A 17,959-nucleotide genomic window follows, 5' to 3' on the forward strand; every position below is an offset into this window, starting at 1 on the left:
GTCATACCTGTGCAAAATAGCCGGTGCTTGTTGTTGGCAAGCCGCACAGGAGCCCATTGTAGAGGCTCTCCTTCTGCCTTCTGCAAAGGGCTCCAGACATCACGGCATTTATTTGAGCTCAAACTCTGTCACTGTTGACTTTAGCACAAAGCAAAGATTTCACTGCCCCGCTAGTTAAAAAAAAAATGATTATTTTACAGAGATATCGATCAGTGTGCTATATAAAAAAAAAATCAGCTTAGCATTATATGTCTAAAATGAATAGAACGAAATGTAATGTCTGTGTAAATTGACAGAGCCGCGGCGTCCTATTCAAAGTTTACACTTGTGCAATTTGGCTTGTGTGTGTACTCTTCCTATATGTGGGCATAGCCTCCACTCTATTGTTTACTGCCTTTGTTTATTCGCAGATCACGCTGTTTAAAGTGCGATCTGTAAAGAGGGTCTGGAGAATAAACGCACACTTTCAGGCCCTACGTGGTCTGCAGGCGAAAGGGTGTCATTTGGTTAGAAGGGGAGCAGAAATCCCTGCTCGGACTGCCCGGCCTTGGATTTGAGCTCAGCGGGGAAGAACGTGCATTAGGGGGAGTGTGAGTGTGTGTGCGTGTGCCTGTGTGTGTGTGTGTGTGCCTGTGTGTGTGTGTGTGTCTGTGTGTGTGGGAGGGGAGGGGGGTCGATTCATTTGGACTACAACCAGCCTATCTTATCTAACAAGAGGGGAGGGTCCGGCTACTTTAAAAAAAATAGGGAGTGAACAATGGACTCCCAGATTGTGGGGAGAGAAGTTAGAGCATCACATTCAGGCGGCTCTGTTCCCAAATCAGCCCCCTTTTCCCGCAACTATTCTCCTGCTCCACGGGGAGGCTGTTTTATGTGACAATGACACTTAATCTTATTCACTGATCTAAACTTTGTTGTCTGTGCGTGTGCGCGCGATCGCGTGTGCGTGTGCGTGTGTGTGTGTGTGTGTGTGTGTGTGTGTGTGTGTGTGTGTGTGTGTGTGTGTGTGTGTGATGGGTTTGGATCATAACGTGTGTCACTGTATGTGCGGGAATTTAAACGGTTGACATGTGTGTACCATCTGAGCAACTCTTCCTTCACACTTTCTCCTTCTTCCTTCAATCCTTCCCTGCAGCAGATGGGTTTTAGGGAGATAACATTGAACCACGTGGGCACGTTAGCGTTCTTCGGTTTGATTTAATAAATGTGAACAGAAGACACTTTCTTTGGAAATCTATTTGGATTAGAATGTGTGGTTTTATTTCCTGCTTCTGGGTGAAATGTTTCTATTTATTGTCACTGCGCAGCCAAAATATTACAAAGTGGCTGATGTGTGGGATAAACTTCTTTCCTCATAAATATCTCACTTTGCGTTTGGGATTAATAACCTTATGTCTATTTTGTTTACATTTTCTCAACGACAGATTGAGAGCATTGTTCTCGTTGTTGTCCAGCAAAGCTATTAATCCCTGCTAAAAACACGCGCCTTATTATAGAAGCACGAATGTTTTTATAACAAATGTAAAGGCGTGAAACTCCTTGTAAGCCCTTTGAGGGAAAGTGTTCATGTTGCTGTGCATGTTAGAAATATAGATACAACTGAATATGTGAGGAAATAAAAACGGTCTTCATTATTTTAATTTCTTAATTTATTTCGCATTTAATGTGTATTTAATGTGAACTATTCATAATGTTTATTTTTTGTTTAATGTGAAAATGTGCGTATATTTGTATTGAGAATCTGATATTTATGTACATTAATTTAACCTAAATCAACCCTCAATAACACGATTGATGCCTCCTCTACTATATAATGTTTCATATATTTTTTGATAATAATAATAATATAACAATAATAACACCATCATATTCAGAAAACAAAACCAATAACACTTTAATATAGATTCTGTTCTTGTTACTACAAGAATACACATATACAAGCCATAAATAGGAATTACACAAATGATTGAAGAAATCCTGCGAGGCATTAAAATTCATATAGGAATCCAGTTGCAGATGCATGGAGGCTATTTTACAGCAAGTTGTTGTTGTTTGTCTTTGGGGTCCATTCCTGAAGCCGACTTCTGAACAGATCTCGTCACATTATCATTACTTTTAATTATTATCATCAACAAAATAATTAGGCTACTAACAAACTCGACAACTAAAACGGTGGGAAACGTCAAAAATATCTGAAATACGTATTGTACACAAACTCTATATTTTTTTTTACAAATGTACAAATTGAACGGGGGAGAAAGTCCACATCGTATTGACGGGCAAAGAGTTTATGAGGAGTTCATGATCGGCCTGGAATAGACGCCTTGGTAGTAAGTCGTGTCGGCCATGGATGAAGGATCCAGACCGGCTTTCCCCGCCATGGAGCCCATAGAAAGAGCCCCGGCCATGGGGGAGCCGTAGCCGGAGTAGTGCATCACCTGCTCGTAAGTCTTTAGGTCCATTTTGTGGTGCTGCTGCTCCGAGGACATGAGGTTATTTATGGAGAACGGGTGGTTGAAGGAGTAGTGGTGCTCCGGCTTCAGGTGCGCCTCGTGCGCGAGGACCGAGTGATGCTGAGCCATGAGGTGCTGCTGGCCCTGCGACACCGGGGAGGCGGCGGCGTGCTCCGGGCTCAGGGCCTGGCTCGTCTTCATGTCCGACATGGACCTTTTGTGGTCGCTGGAGGAGGAGTTGGAGTGCGGGGACTCGTTGCCGTTGCAGCTCTCCGAGCTGCTGTTGGAGGAGCCGCCGTCTCCCCCTTTGCGGCCGCTCTCCTTCGGGTTCATCTTCTTATCGCACTTGAAGCGCTTCTGCCTCCTCAGGTAGCAGCCGTTCTCGAACATGTTCCCGGAGTCCGGGTGGAGGGTCCAAAAGGAGCCCTTCCCGGGTTTATCCGGCGACCTGGGCACTTTGAGGAAACAGTCATTGAAGGACAAAGAGTGGCGGATGGAGTTCTGCCAGCGCTGCTGGTTCTGTCGGTAAAAAGGGAAGAGGTCCATTATCCACTGGTAGATCTCGGCCAGTGTCAGCATCTTGCTGGGAGACTGCTGGATGGCCATGGTGATGAGGGAAATGTAGGAATACGGCGGCTTGGCGTGCGTGTAGCTCCTGCGGTAGGTCTTGGGGTCTCTGGACCGGTTGATGCTGGACTGTCCGTACATGGGGCTCATGGCGTTCATGTTGGTGTAGGACGTCAGCGCGTTCATGGACGCGGGCTGCGCGGTCATGGGACTCATGCTGGGGCTCAGGGCTGCGCTCATGGCCGTCATGCCCGCGCCCATGCCGTTCATGGCTCCGGTGCCCGGCGACATGCCGGTCATGGAGGGGCTCATGCCCGTGTTGACGTAGGACATGTTCATGGAGTTGGCCGTCATGTTGGCAGTGGTGCCCATGCCGGACATGCTCATGTAGGTATTCATAGAGTTCATTCCCAGGCCTGTGTTCATGTTGCCAACCGAAGTGTAACACTGCAGTGAGGGAAAGAGGCAATCATCAGTTTCATCTGGCATAAAGTGGCAATTACTTAACACAAAGGTTGGTTTTTCCCTTCTATTTAAGCGTTACACGCCGATAGCATTCATTCAAAATAAGATGTATTTGAAACGCGCATGCACGCGCGCGTACAAGTTGAAATGGTCGGAGATGCTTTCGCTTCCGCGTCAAATCGTGTTTAAATTACAAAAATAAATTAAAAAAAAATAACACCAGCTGCATGTGTTCAACCTCTTGTATCAATTAGGTGAAATAATCCTGTGAAAATGCGCACAGCGGTTGAGCGCGTTGACACCTAATATGACTGCGCGCACACAACACAGCGACTGCAACACAAATATTTGAATCCATCTCCCCGAAACCAAACAGCTCAGGTGTTTGTTGAGTGGAAACATGGCACACACAAAAAATAACACTCTGATTTAGTAAAGATATACGTATAGACTTATGAAATTATAATCCGAGTGAAAAGTTTCCCCCCCACCTACATGTCAAGCAACTTTGTTTAGTGCGCTGTGTGGAGATGGGGGAGGATTTGGAGGCGCCTCAAGTCAATATTTGATCACAAAGTTAATATTATCTCAGGGCTAATATTGAGTTGTATAAAATGGGATTGGCTTTAGACGGGAAAAAATATATATTTAAGGTACCCACCTCGGGCTCTCCGTAGTAGGTGCTCCAGTCGGTGTGTTCGTGTCCTTCCATTTTAACTGCTCCAAGCATCATGGAGGACCTTCACAAAGCGGCTCCCAGCAGGGGAAAAGCCCAAAGCCCCTCTAATAGCAGGTGACTGGGGACCACTGGGTTGTATTTGGGTCGTCGGTGGGTCCCTTCGTCAAGGACTGGCGTTGATGTGTGTCTTATGGAGCCAGCCGTGAGATGCGTCTGTCAGTGACTGGAGTTGAAATGACGCTCCGAGCTGCCTGTTAACGCTGTGATATAGCTCTGCGCGCTAGGCAAGCCTCCAATCCTACTTCTACGCCTTGGGCCCTATTTGAATAATCTCCTCGCACCTAGGCGTGAGACTCCTCAAGCTCCCCCCCACCCTCTTCCACCCCAATTGTACACCTGCACTGCCTGAAAAGAACAGTTTCTTATGAAAAGCTTCATTATAAACTATTGTATTTTGGCTGAGGCCAACAAAAAAAAAAGAAGAAGAAAAAGAGAGAGAGAGCTATAAAAGGAATGTCTGGCGCTCTTCTTTTGGTCTGCTTTTCATGACGCACATCCTCCAAAGGGTTTATTCCACTTCAAGTGAGCTGAAATCATAAAGCGTTTTTATTGCGTTGCGTTCCAGGAATTTATAGCCTGAAACTATAACCGTTAATTAATTTACACAATAAACAACAAAACAACATGAAAACGTTATTAAATTGGATACATGTTGATTTACCACAACACCTAAAGGAATACACTTTAGATATGTATAATAGCACAAGACATTGTGAGGGGTCGTGTTGCTGTTTTATTCCAGGGACAGCTGTTTATGTGTTAATAAGAGCAACCTCGTGTTATGGGATGTACGCCAGCTTTTACCTGCAGAGATTAATCACATAGTGCTTGATGCGGGCTGCACGGATGCATTCACGTGCACAATACCAGAGTGTACACCCAAATTACCCCTTTTGTTAAGAATCAAAGCCATTTCTGCGCTTTGCCTCCAGCTGTTTAACAACCACGTCCTGATACGATCCAGTTGTTCTCTGCTTCTTTGTAACTATCAAAGTGTTTAGTTTGTTGGGGTTTTTTTTCAAAGATTTCACCAATATTTGCAAAAAGGAGATATTTGCTGCTTTACTAACCCGAATGACGGAATTACTGTTTCCAAAATGTTTTAATTAGTGTTGAATATGCCAGACATAGCTTCAGAGCGCCCTCTCTCGGTTATTGCCTCCAACTGGCTTTCTGTCTTTTTGTCAGTGGCACATACAGCAGCCTCGTTTTGTTTTGTTTTGTTTTTAAATCGGTGAAACCTTTTGGAATGGATGTCATTTGTGTACGCTTTCTTTTTCATTTAAAGCACCAAAAATAATTTAAACCACAATACACATGTTTGTAGTGGAAGCTTGTCTCCCAAGTCTTTTACTCGCCTTTCATTTTCTGGATTTAATGGCCAGTTTAGCTTATACGTATAAATACAATACAAAAGAATGCATCGCATGTGAGTATATTAATGTTCCCTCATATTGGCATGTGTAGCAGCCATCCCATAATAGTTCACCCGACGTGTCTTTATCTCGGGGCTGCTGAGGCCCTTTGCTGTACAGTATTTACAGACACAAACATCAAGGTGAGGCTGCAGTCCGGTGCCAGCCACGTGTCAGTGGTGGTACATCTATTTGACTGCATATTTACGCAAGAGCATAACTATCAGTATAAGACCCATTAGTAAAGGCGAGTAAACCTGTCGTGTTGACGAGGGACTAACAGAGTCTGCTTAACTTGGAAATGAGATCATGAGAAAAAGCTCTGTGTGTTTGAGGATTGGGGATTTCACCGGAGAGAGCTGGAGATCATGCGCTCTCTCGGCTCGACTCAATGCACACACATCGCGAGCTATTATTTTCTTTAATAATTGAAACAAATGATGAAATACTTTCACAATGATTTGGAGAAAAAAAAGACGGTTAAAAAAAATCCAAATGTAACATTTATTGTGTGTAATGTTTGTTTTTCGGCGCAGATACTTCGAGCTGTGGGGAAATAGATGTAACCGGATTGAGCACGTCGCTCTTCATGTAAAATATGCGTTAATACACGCTCATTTATGATTAATGGATACACGTTTAAATTTAGAAATATAAAACACTGAAATATAAAATAAGTTTATGTTTTTCCAAAAATTGTTGCCTCAACTGCCCACACGTGCGCGTGCTTCTAACAGAAACACGTATATGACTTGTGTTGTGCACACGTGTGGGGATTTTTGGTGAGAAACATCTTTGAGGGTGTAAAAAACAAAACTGCTCTGGTGGTTATTTACACAACCCATCCATGCTGTTCCTTGATGACACTTCATGTTATTCCCAAATTATTTCAACTGATACCCTCAGCGTTTTCAGCTGGTCCTTGACCTGCATGACACTGTGTTCCTGGATGAGACATGTCGCTAATTCCAGTTAATCATCAACCTGCCAGAGTCCTCTCACATGGGTGAAGGTCACATTTTGGATTTGGTCAAAAAAACAAAAATAACTGGGTCACCCTGCCTCTTATTTATCCTCTGGTGTGATGTCTAATTCTTTGATGTTGTCTCTATTTAAAGGGTGCAATAAGCAAGAGTCACTGTGGGACAATTACTGTCCTGGTTACCTTTTAAAATAAGATACCAGAAAGTTGGGCAACAACATCTCTGTCAGAATATAAAGAGGGACATCACTTAGAAACTTAGAATCAATTTGACAATAGCTCAAACTGAAATTAAAGAAATTAAATATATATATATATATATATATATATATATATATATATATATATATATATATATATATATATATATATATATATATATGTATCAGAGGTGTAGACTATCACTATTGACATAATAACACGTTTTCTTCTGTGATTACAATTGTTACATACTAAATTGTGCAATTTAGGAAACAAATGTTCTTTAGCTTGCAACACAGTGGTAGTGGAGATGACGTCTGGATGTCAAATAATAAATGAAATATCCCAAATCCAACTTCATTACCTCATACCCAGATTTAACAATTACACTCTGTCAAATGATGAAACGTTGAGGCTTCAATTCTGCCACTGTTACAAAATGACTGTGATGAAATACAAATGCAGCTCAAAAGATCAGCAACATCATTTTATGAAACATTTCAGGGTTTGATTAAAAAAGCTGAACATACAAAACAATAATTGTTTTAGCCTTTTACTTTTAGAAGCCAGGAGATTGCTTTGGTGCAGTGAAATCCTCTCATGATTATATAATAATCATTATATGTAACCCTTTCATTACGTCCATTGAAAATTAGCTCCAGACTGATAATAAGGTGCAGATTTAGTAAACTTCTGGTCAAATCTAAAAATTAATGAATGTCTGTTCTTCCTCTTTTTATATTCATTAACTTCACATTTGAATTGACCGCGGGTGCGGTACATTTCCACACGATAATTAGAGTAATCCTAAATGTTGCTGCTGCATATATTGCGGATCATTCTGTTCCCAGCTCACGCGTCCACGACCCTGAGCATACACTGGAAATGAGAATTGCAATTTGCTTTCTCTCACAAGGACGAGTGAAAGAAAAATCTGCAATAGCCCGCTGCCTTCTGGTGGAGTTGACGTCCTCGGGCCGAGAACACACTGCCGAGCCCGACACGTCTCCTCTCTCAGGGCTGGTTTTGCCACTCGGTTGATCAATTAGCCCCCATGATGATCCGTGTTACATTTGACACATCTGGGCGTCATTCCTTCACTGGTTATGACAAGGGCAAACACTAAATGGGGAAAGTTTAATGAGTCAGTTAAAGAAGTGAAAGCACAAACACCTGCATGAGCAAGGCCCTGAAGTGACACCACTGAGCCCAGTTTTCTGGTGCAGATGCTGTTGGTTTTTTGGGTGCAGGGCGCAGTGGGATGGAAACAAGGTGCTCCCTGGTCCGTGAGAGGAAGGCGGACCTCCTGGAACATTCCTTCAAACACCCGGGAGTTGTTGGCAGGAATGTGTTAACTTTAAGTTACTTTCAAAGTGAGGATTTTTTGTTTCAACTGAAAGTGAAAGATTCACTTCAGAATGTCTTTTCGTGTGTGTGTGTGTGTGTGTGTGTGTGTGTGTGTGTGTGTGTGTGTGTGTGTGTGTGTGTGCGCGCCTTTGTATCCGTCTGAGTGCACCAAGTCACACAGAGCAGCACGGGGCAAAGGGTTAAGCATGTGATTCATCAAAATAAAATTAATAAGGAGAGAGTCTTCCTCTTAGAAAGTGCTGGACGAAAGAAAAAAAAAAATGTTTGCTGCCAACTTGCCTGTGGTGACAGTAAACATTCCAGAGCCGGGCTGGAGTTTGGACTTGCCATTATCTGCCACAGCTGTGACAACGCCTGTTGGCCGCAGGTTTGTGGCTGGCCACACTGTGTTTACCTGGAAATGAATCTGAAAAGCGGCTGGACTGGGAAGGCACACAAGCCAGCTAAATAAAAACCCAGAGTGGTCATTGCAACGAGACGCCGGGTGGGAGGGAGTCCAAAGTTATTGCTCTGGCCCCAGTGGGTCAGGGCGCAAACACAGGCGTAAACGCACTAAGGATATCCTCAAATACGCACCTTTTGATATTGAGAGGAATGCGGGCGAGGAATGCCATTCGATATGTTTTATGTTGACTGTATCCAGGGCATTGCAGATTCAATACTTCTCTCTTGTCATGGTAAAGGACCCTATGTTGACCACTGCCCTTCATTTATCAAACAAGGTGACAGTTGATCTATTAGACCACAGGAGAAGAGTAACGCTGGGATCCTAAGACATGCACAGATCGGATGGCGCTAAAGAATGCATGTGCACCAAATGAGAGGGTTTAGGAGATCACATTGTCGCAATATGGAGTTTAAAACCAAAGTGGAGACCACGTTCAGATTATAAAAGGGTTATGTTGCAATTTATCACTTGATTAGTGACAAAAAAAGATTTGCTAATAGAGCCGTTATATCAGCATTAATAAGACTAGCTCTCAGGTTCCCAGTTTCTGAAAGATCTCTTTGAATAATTAGACAACTCAATTTTAGAAAAGGCCTAGAGACAATATGGATCAAAACTCTTTATCAGTAACGTATGGACATTTGTAACTGCAAACGTGAGGTCTTATTTAAGAGGAATGAAGCCATGAACATTTATTTATGAATTGCCAACTTTTATAAATACATTGTTTTCAAATAGAAAGGGTCAACACACCTGAACAATATTCACGACTATTAAATCATTTAGGTGCAACTTATTTTATAAACGGCACCTTCTTAAAAAGATGTAAAAATTATTGAAAATGTTTCAAGGGGAAATGTTTTTTTTTTAAAAGCATGTATCTGATTTAAAAGTAGATTTAAAACTACAGACTAAAATAGGTGATTGCCTGAATGAATGAACACACAATGGTTTGTGTGATATATGTTATATATTGTATATTTCCCCGTCTCTGACAGAGACGTGCTCAGATGCCATAGTTCCTGGTAATGTCTGAACTTTCACAGCAACGAGGATGGGATGTGAATTGGAGCCAAAAGATTTAATATCACCAAATCAGCACATTGTTATTCATTAGTGGACCAACTGCAGAGTCAATACACATTTAATCACAGACTGAAGGCAATTAAAACAGGAGGGGGGCCAGTAGTGCTATGTTAATTAAAGTGCCAGGCTCCCATGGGAAGCCCTGTGTCTAAATATCACTACAATCAAGCCCGTGCAATAATCCAGGATGGGCTATCGCCGTTCCTCGGCCGCCATGCTGTCAGATCCACGTCAGCGGAGACACGAGGGCAAACCTGGCCGCGTGATTAGAAAGTTGTGTATCAGTAACGGTCGTTCTCAGGGACTCGAAGGCACAACCAATTAGCATCCCCTCCTTTAAATGAATTGCTCAACCATATCAACCTTTGATTAGATATAATGTTGCGAAATAACAATCCAGATAATAATCCACAATGCTGGGCGTCTGCGACCGCCTCTGACAGACCTCTTGAGAAAACACACACATTCACATCTCCGCTCTACATCTGACAGAGGCTTTTGGTCCATTTCCTTTTTCCATCAGTCACTCGGTGAGTGAGGGTCATATCTGCTGCTGTCTTATCTGTATTCCAGGCTGATGGAGAAATTCAAGTTTGGGATTACCTCTGACTGCTGACCCGAGCCCATCTCTCAAACAGCTGGCCAGCCCTGCGCTTTCATTAACCCCCCATGCAACACAGCACCGTACGACAAAACCCCACACTGTCTTTAGCAGGAACTGGCATATCTGAAAAAAAAAAAAAAAAATGAAATACCTTTCCCTGAATGTGCTGTGTGTTTCATATTCATGAGGGTAGAAATTAAAAGCTGATAGTGGAGACTATCTGGTCTGCGTGAGAGGAGAACCTGTATCGTCCCCCTTCTCCCAGGCAGTCGTCTCCTTCCTGTATGGACCGAGGGCCCATCCATATGCAGATGGCTAATTTGTAGTGTTTACAGAGGAGCAAAGAGGGGGCCGAGAGCTCATGAAGAGGGCTGAAAAGAGGCTGCCTACGTGTCACCCCAGGAGCCCGGTGGTAAAGCCCGTCCTACCAGAGCAACAACATAAGTGTTCAATCTGTGTTTGCTTACCCGCGGACACCGATGGCTGAGTCCTGGCCTGGGGCCCGTAAATTGTGCCTTTTTTACAGGCCCTAACAGCTAACAGGCTATTGGGAACAGGGGGCCCAATGACACAGCCACTCAACAGATTAGCACCTCATCAGCCTCCTGCAGCTACGAACAAATACGGTCCCTGCCTCCTTTAGGACACAATAGGGCCGCCACCGCTAAACAGCCCCCTGCCAAGAGAGCCCCCCCACCTTCCACCCAGCCACAAAACTTCCTGGTCTGGTCTTTCTCCGGGGCCACAGCTGCATCAAGGGGTCCTTCCCCGGTCCCCGAGGGCCCACCCCAACCCCAATTGGCAAGATGTGTGTATTTCAGGTGAGCAAATATTGCCACTTGCCTGAGAGTTCAATGGCCAGCCCTTTCAAGGGGGGTGGGGTTGTGTATTGCGCCGGCCTGCTTTGCAACAGGGGTTCATGTGGCCTCACACAGCAACCGGATCCATAGGATGGGTCAGGGGAATGCTCCGGGCACAGCTGGAGTCAGCAAATCAAACATACCTATATAGCTCATCTGCATTTTCCCAGACCAGGAAACCTTTTCCAGCTTTCATGTCCTCCTCTCTCTCCTCAGCTTTTACAACAGCAGAAGGTCTTGATCTCCCTGCCAGCCACCACACACATAGCTTTGACCTTTTTGCCCCTGCAATACACAGTCTAAAACTCTGACTTAAAGACATATCACATCTGGCATAATTGCCTTGACTATCTTTTCATCAGCATACCCTGAAATCCCCCGCAAATGAACACACATCACTTCCGCGACTCAGGCCATTAGGTAATAGGTAAACATGCAGGGGGATTGGAAGTTGATCTTGTCAACCACCTGCCATGTTTTTGCACACCTTTGTCTCCTACACACACATGCTTAAGGTAAGAATGCCCTCTGCGGTCACATTCATTTTTCTCCCGGGTCTTAATGTGGAAAGAACAGATAGGGAAAAAACATTGCGTGTGAGATTGTTTTCCAGATTTGAGATAGGAGAGCGTTTCCTGGGACTTGTGCCCTTCATCGAGGACAAAGGGAGCAAAAGAGTCTGGCTACTGCGTGGGATGTACTCAGTTACTGGCAGAGGGCACTGAACTGGTAATATGGGAACAAAGCCTAAGTCCACAAGCTGCTCTACATGTGTGTGTAACTTACTGTGCCGTGAGAAACAGCGCGGCAATTATACAATTTGCTTCTTTATTCCGCTATTACCGACGATGTCATGTCGTAGAATGCTGTATATGTGTGATGACAGTTTTATGCCATCAAACCTGTAAACCCTGTATTTATATTTACTGGTCGTGACTGAGAGGCAGCATTGAGAGGATTACGGGCCAGCAGCTGAATGTCACACCAACGAGTTCCTCACTGCGTGCAGGAGAGTACAGGCCAGCTTAGGTAAAGGCCACAGGCCCGCGGCCGCAGCCGGCTGTGTATTGGGTCAGATGATGATGTGTCAGTGCCGAGGACCACCTTGATCCCCCCCCCACCCCCCCGGAAGTCAAACAGGAGTGTGGGTAGCCGTGTCCTGGGAGGCCTTCTCTGCCGTCACAGTGAAATGGAACTGGCCTAGGAAGCAAACAAGATCTCTCCCCATCTCCCCCCCTCCCCCCCAAGCCCAGACCAACCTTGTCTGGGTGATGGGTTTTTCTGTTGTGCTGTTTGTTTGCTTGTTTGGTCTGGAGACCATGGATACCCAGCATGGAGTGGAGGGGAGAAGCGGAGGAATGGAGGACATAGGTGGAGGAGGAGGAGGGGGAGGGGGGAGGGGGGGAGGATGCGTGACACGCAGACCTCCCCTTAAGGTGACGAGAGACTTGCCGAGAAGCTACCGGGCAAAGCTGCTCGACAAATACACACAGACCCCAGGATCAGGACGGCCAGGACATATCGCTGTCTCTGATCCTCTGACAGATGTTATTTCTGACACGCCTTGGACAGCACAGTCTTGAGTCGTGTAAAGATTGAAATAAAGTCGAGTTGTATGGCTGTATCCACTTGAAATGGGAGATAAACTCCAGTGGAAAGCCAGTTGCACAGATCAGTTATCGTGGAATAGACAGCAGTGCACATACCTGATGCTCTATATGTATTAAACTGTTTTAAAAGTATCTTTATCCATCTTATGATACACACACACACACACGCACTGTTTCCGAGATTTCCCACAAAGACTGTGACTCTTTTTACAATTTGACTGGATTCACCTGCAGGGAGTGACACCCTCTGGCAGCAGAGAGAACTACTTTGTCAGTGGAAACAGACCAAGGGGCAGTGATACTCTGCAGGCATTGACCCCACGGGACATCATTTATACAACAAACATGGGCCCCTGCATCCCTTATTTGTTTTCTTTCTCTTTATATTCATTCTATCAACTACACCCTGCCCCCCCGCCCCCCTCTCGCCCCTATTGCAGAGCCTCAATCATTTCCTTGTCATTATATTCATAAGATCACACAGACGTATACAACACATTTTTACTCTAATAATTGTTGGAGTATTAATTATTTTACCGACATGGTTTGACCGCAAACATTTTTTGACGTAGCTTTTTGAAATTCTTATAACTGATTCTACTCTTCCACAAAGACGTCACCTTCCCACATCACAGCTGCACACTGGACCTCTGTTGGCTACGAAATTGGTTTTGATGTCACAAATCCATGCACGTCTTAAAAGAGAGATTCAAGATGAGCACAGAGCACCGTCCTCTCTTTGAGCAGATGAGTATGAAAACAGCCTGCTAGTGTAGCACAAACATCTCTCTGCAGGCTGCAGGCCATCCTCACATACGTGCAAGTGAAGTTACCATTATAGCAAAACACTTTTTGGAGTCAAGGAGGCACTTTAAAAATGGCTTAAAGTGAAGTGTTGCTTCAATGTTGAGGTCTTAGCTGAAGGTGTTGTATTGGACAACATTATAATCACATAAACATGAAAATATTGTAAACATTTCTCAATAAAATAACTCTTTGACAGTGTAAAAAAAAAAACTTTTATGGCAGGACAAATGCATTGGATTGCTTTAGATTGTGCAGGTGTACCTAATAATCTGGACACTACAAGTGTATGTCTACTTAGCATGAACCTTTTAAAATCAACGCTTAAAAAAAAGCCACAGATTACTGAAACTTTTACATCTCAGTCCGGCCAGAGGAGGGAGACATTGCACTTTGTTCCCATGCGGTTTCCTCTAGTTCACTGTAGCTTCACTTCTTTCCCCCAGCAAACCGTAGAATATAACTGAAACAAGCTCCACTAAAATATGTGGTATGTTACAGGGATTAGTTAGGACGTCCTTTGTTCACCGCTGAATGTGGACCAACTCAGTGAACTCAAACAGTGCTGTTGTATTTGTGCCTTTCGGTCTATAAACGTCTCCCACACAGAGGTTAATGGGGTCATCTGGCCTGCAAAGAGGACCCACATCTTGAAAACATCCAGATGCAGGAGAGCAGTATCATTTAGAGAGAGAGAGAAAAAGAGTATCTTACTAAACCTCTCATCAGCGGCTACTTAGATGGTAGCATCGCAATAATGCTAGCCATGATTGCTAACAGTGGTCAGCTGGTATCTACAGTAAATGCAGTGGAGATATTGGTGGAGGAATCGGGTGAAGCACACTTCAAAGGATTTTGGTAAATCGACGACAGCTGTCTTATTCTCCGCAGCTTACAGTGAACTGCACCTTCACACAATAGTCTCATTCTGAAGGGCAGTCCAGGAATAAGACAATTTATTCATGCTGCTGGAGTTGAGCACACGTTTGATACTGGAAGTGACTCGACGATAGCGATTTCAAAGCCTTCCACAAACCCCCACTTCACCACCACCCTCTTTAACTATGTCATTACTCCCTTGTGGTGAGCGACTCGCTCGGCAAAACTGCCCGGTGTGGTGCAACAATCACATCCAGCTGCTGAGAATGGGATCTGACATGTGAAACCACACACACACACACACACACACACACAAACACACACGCGCGCGCGTTGTGATGCAACATGCACTAAGCTATAAGCCAGGGCTGCTTATGCATGCATGCACACTGAGGCACTGAAACACAAAATGTACTATTAAAGTCAGGGGCGTGAACAGAAAAGACATTTAGAGCTTGAAGAAAAGTTTTTCCGTTCTCAGTTGAGAAGTTGGTTGTTGTTTTTTTTATTCCATTGGTATGTACTGAAATATACAAAAACACGGACACCTGCCAATCCAGCGGCAACAAAGAGGACAGGAAGAGGACAACAGGAAACAGGAACGTACTCCTAAAACACACCAACAGAGCAAACAACAAAACTGCAGTACAATAAACTCCCATGTGGACAAAATTGTAATAGTTTCTACTGTGTCCACTGTCTAGACAAAGAGGGCTGTTAAAACGGTCCAGACAACATCATAAACAAGTTAACTCACACCAATATTTTTGTTCTATGTAAAACCTCGGTTTGCCGTCTCCGGCGATGCAACACTTCAAGATACCGAAATCAGAAACACATATTCCAGAATTGGAGTGCTTGAAAAGTCACATTCAAGAATACTGCGAAAGTCTATAAAAAGATGCACAGAAACATGACGCTCTAACATAGAGTCTCTGCCGCTTTGCCTCACGTTGAACAGAATAAAAATGGCTCCATTATTGCATTTAATGACTATTCAGTGACTCAGGAAATTTATATTCATTGTCAATTTAAAAAAAGGTTTGGAAACACGGAGACAAAATGAATATTTTTGGTCATGGTCTGTTGGTCTCTGTCTCCAGAGGAAAGTTGATCAAACTCAAACACTATAAGCTGCCACTAACAGATCATAGTCTCACGACGTGTTGGTTGAAAATACCTGTCGAAGGTTGTCATAATTGATGGTGACAAAGAAGCCAATATCGCATGAGTTGCATCAACTTTCTGCCGATTATCTCCGGTTACAACTTTGCATCTTGACTGGACACACACTGTTCGCTCTCTGTAGCAGGGACTAGTGTTCCTATTCAATTGCCATGTTCAACGGTATTATAGTGCAAAAATCTATCACATGAAAAATAGAAGAGATATATGTGATAGTTCCAGTTGTATGCCAAAGGACAGCCTCACAAACACGTGGGAATCGAGAACAAAACTGGTGCGTTTTAAATCCTCGGACTGTAAATCCCTTGTGAAAAGTGCCCTTTGCTCCTGGGGGTAAGCACTCTATACGATCTCACACGAAGGACGGAGTCATATTATTACTCAGAGTCGTCCAAAAGTGTGAGTACAATAACTAAACTAGTGGGTTCACCTTGTTTTGGTTTGTGATTGCTTCTAACAATGAACCAAACTTGAGTAAATCCATGGAATGTTGCAGATATCGTGCAAAAAGAAGATGAACACTCTCCTCTCCTGACAGTTTCTTAACGCGTCGCTGCGGCGCGCATCTCCACCTGCATCCTGCTTGCAGCAGTGCATCATGCTACAAATTATGTCGGGTTTTCCCCACTTCCAAGCCTCCGGAGCGTGAGTCTCCACCTGATCGGCTTCTCTCTGTTTCCACAACAAACAGTCCTGGGGGGATAAATCCGCCGCTCCCAACGTCTCCCTGTGAAACTTCCATGTCCATTTTTTGAATACATGTGGTGTAGCAAGTCCCCCGGCCGCGCCACTAGGGGTCCTCCTCCATGTCGTCCAGGTTGGGAGCCATGATGAAGTGTTTTGGGCAAACGAGACTGTGCTCGTCTGCGTACTCCTCCCAGCGCGCGTCATCGCTCTCGTGGGTGATGTAGCGCTCGCCGCGCCGCGTCTCAAACTCCCGGAGGTCCAGCCACGTCTGATAGTCCTGAGGAAACGAGACATGAACTGTTAAATGAGTCCAGGAGGGCGCTCCTCAGTGCGGAGGCGTTCATGACATAAAGGGATTGAATTCCTTTGAACTCCAGGCTTTTATGCTTTCATTCTACTCATTTGTTGGCTTTTAGCAGAGCCTTCAAGTTGGTAATGCCATCAATCTGAATGTGAGTTGTATTACATGTGTTCTTACACAGTTTCAGTTTTGCTATTTCAAATGGTTCAAGTGTGTGTGTCCACAAGTTTATACAACTTCTGTCATGTAATGGATAGTGTGTGTCAGCGCTCCAGTGATATAAGAACTGCGCGGGTCTCCTCGAGCAAAACATTTTGGGTAACTCGAATGGATGTGGGCCTGTCTATAATAGTACTTTCTCAAATAGAAAGTATTTGTTTATGATCTTTTCGTTATTTGCCGAATTCTCACCAAATAAGTAGGCCACTACTACGGCAACAACCACAACGCAGTCGCCTCGGAGAAACGGATCAGTCATCCTCATGTTCTTTCATCCTGTGCCAGCCAGTGAGCCTTTTCCACGAGTACAGACCAGTTTTTACTGCGAATGTGTTGTACACAAATGATATGACGCATCCTTGGTTGGAAGCAGGAAGTATAATGTTGCCATGGAGTCAGTGAATTGATTCAGTTTTTATTTATACGTCTATATTTATTTAGAAGGCATTATGGCAAATTTGCACCGTGGAAAGTCCTGCTGAATTAGCTATTAGCAGTTCCTGTTTCCACTTTAGCCACTGACGACTCTCAGTGGACTGTCGATACTGAAGAAAAGATCCAAATGTGACGATGGTGAGGCAATATCTTCGGTCAGTGTAAGTCATGCTGAATCGAACAGTATGAGTATTATGTCTGTGTGTTCATTTGAATGAGTTACGACTGAGAAAAAGAAGATTGATCTGGTTTCAATGGGTCAAAGAAAGAAAGCTAATATGTCACCTGTAACCAGGGATGGCTGAGGCACTTGTCAACGCTGTACCTCTTCCTCATCTTGACTTGGAGAAGATTGTTGATCAGATCTGTAGCTGTGGAGGAAATACAAAATGAGCAGACTGCATCTGTAAACTGACAAGATCTTTCATCTCATACCAACAGCTTACTTAAGGATGTGACTTTCAAAAGGTGCAGACTCCGAGATGAAGCTCAGCAGTTTGACTAAAACATCAGCACCAGCACCCTCAGTTGTTTCAACTTGTCACGTCTTTCAGACTGTACGTGGCGGGTGGAGGGGGGAAGCTGCAGCTTTGGCAGCTGGGGAAGCTCTGAGAGTGACTCACCTCGACCGCAGACAAAGAAAAGTCAGAG

General features: G+C 44.2%; 2 protein-coding genes across 3 annotated transcripts in view; both read right to left on the reverse strand.

Moving 5' to 3' along the window:
• Positions 1-1,980: 1,980 nt before the first annotated feature.
• On the reverse strand, positions 1,981-4,219 carry foxa2 (forkhead box A2). Its single transcript, XM_068580751.1, has 2 exons — positions 4,147-4,219; positions 1,981-3,467 (listed from the first exon to the last, which is right to left on the reverse strand). The coding sequence occupies exons 1-2, from the start codon at positions 4,216-4,218 to the stop codon at positions 2,289-2,291; spliced, it is 1,251 nt and encodes a 416-aa protein (XP_068436852.1). The 5' UTR covers position 4,219; the 3' UTR covers positions 1,981-2,288.
• A 10,739-nt stretch (positions 4,220-14,958) lies between these two features.
• prkd3 (protein kinase D3) overlaps positions 14,959-17,959 on the reverse strand; it is a 34,247-nt gene continuing 31,246 nt past the window's right edge. For both annotated transcript variants that reach the window (XM_068580917.1, XM_068580916.1), the window contains exons 18-19: positions 17,594-17,679; positions 14,959-16,630 (exon numbers count right to left, since the gene is read on the reverse strand). In XM_068580917.1, the coding sequence (XP_068437018.1) occupies positions 16,457-16,630; positions 17,594-17,679 (260 nt within the window). In that variant the 3' untranslated portion in view covers positions 14,959-16,456. The remainder of the gene's footprint in view (positions 16,631-17,593; positions 17,680-17,959) is intronic.

The sequence above is a fragment of the Clinocottus analis genome, unplaced genomic scaffold, assembly GCF_023055335.1.
Source record: "Clinocottus analis isolate CAN_PGR_092001 unplaced genomic scaffold, fCliAna1.0.p SCAF_17, whole genome shotgun sequence".
In the NCBI taxonomy this organism is placed as follows: Eukaryota; Metazoa; Chordata; class Actinopteri; order Perciformes; family Cottidae; genus Clinocottus; species Clinocottus analis.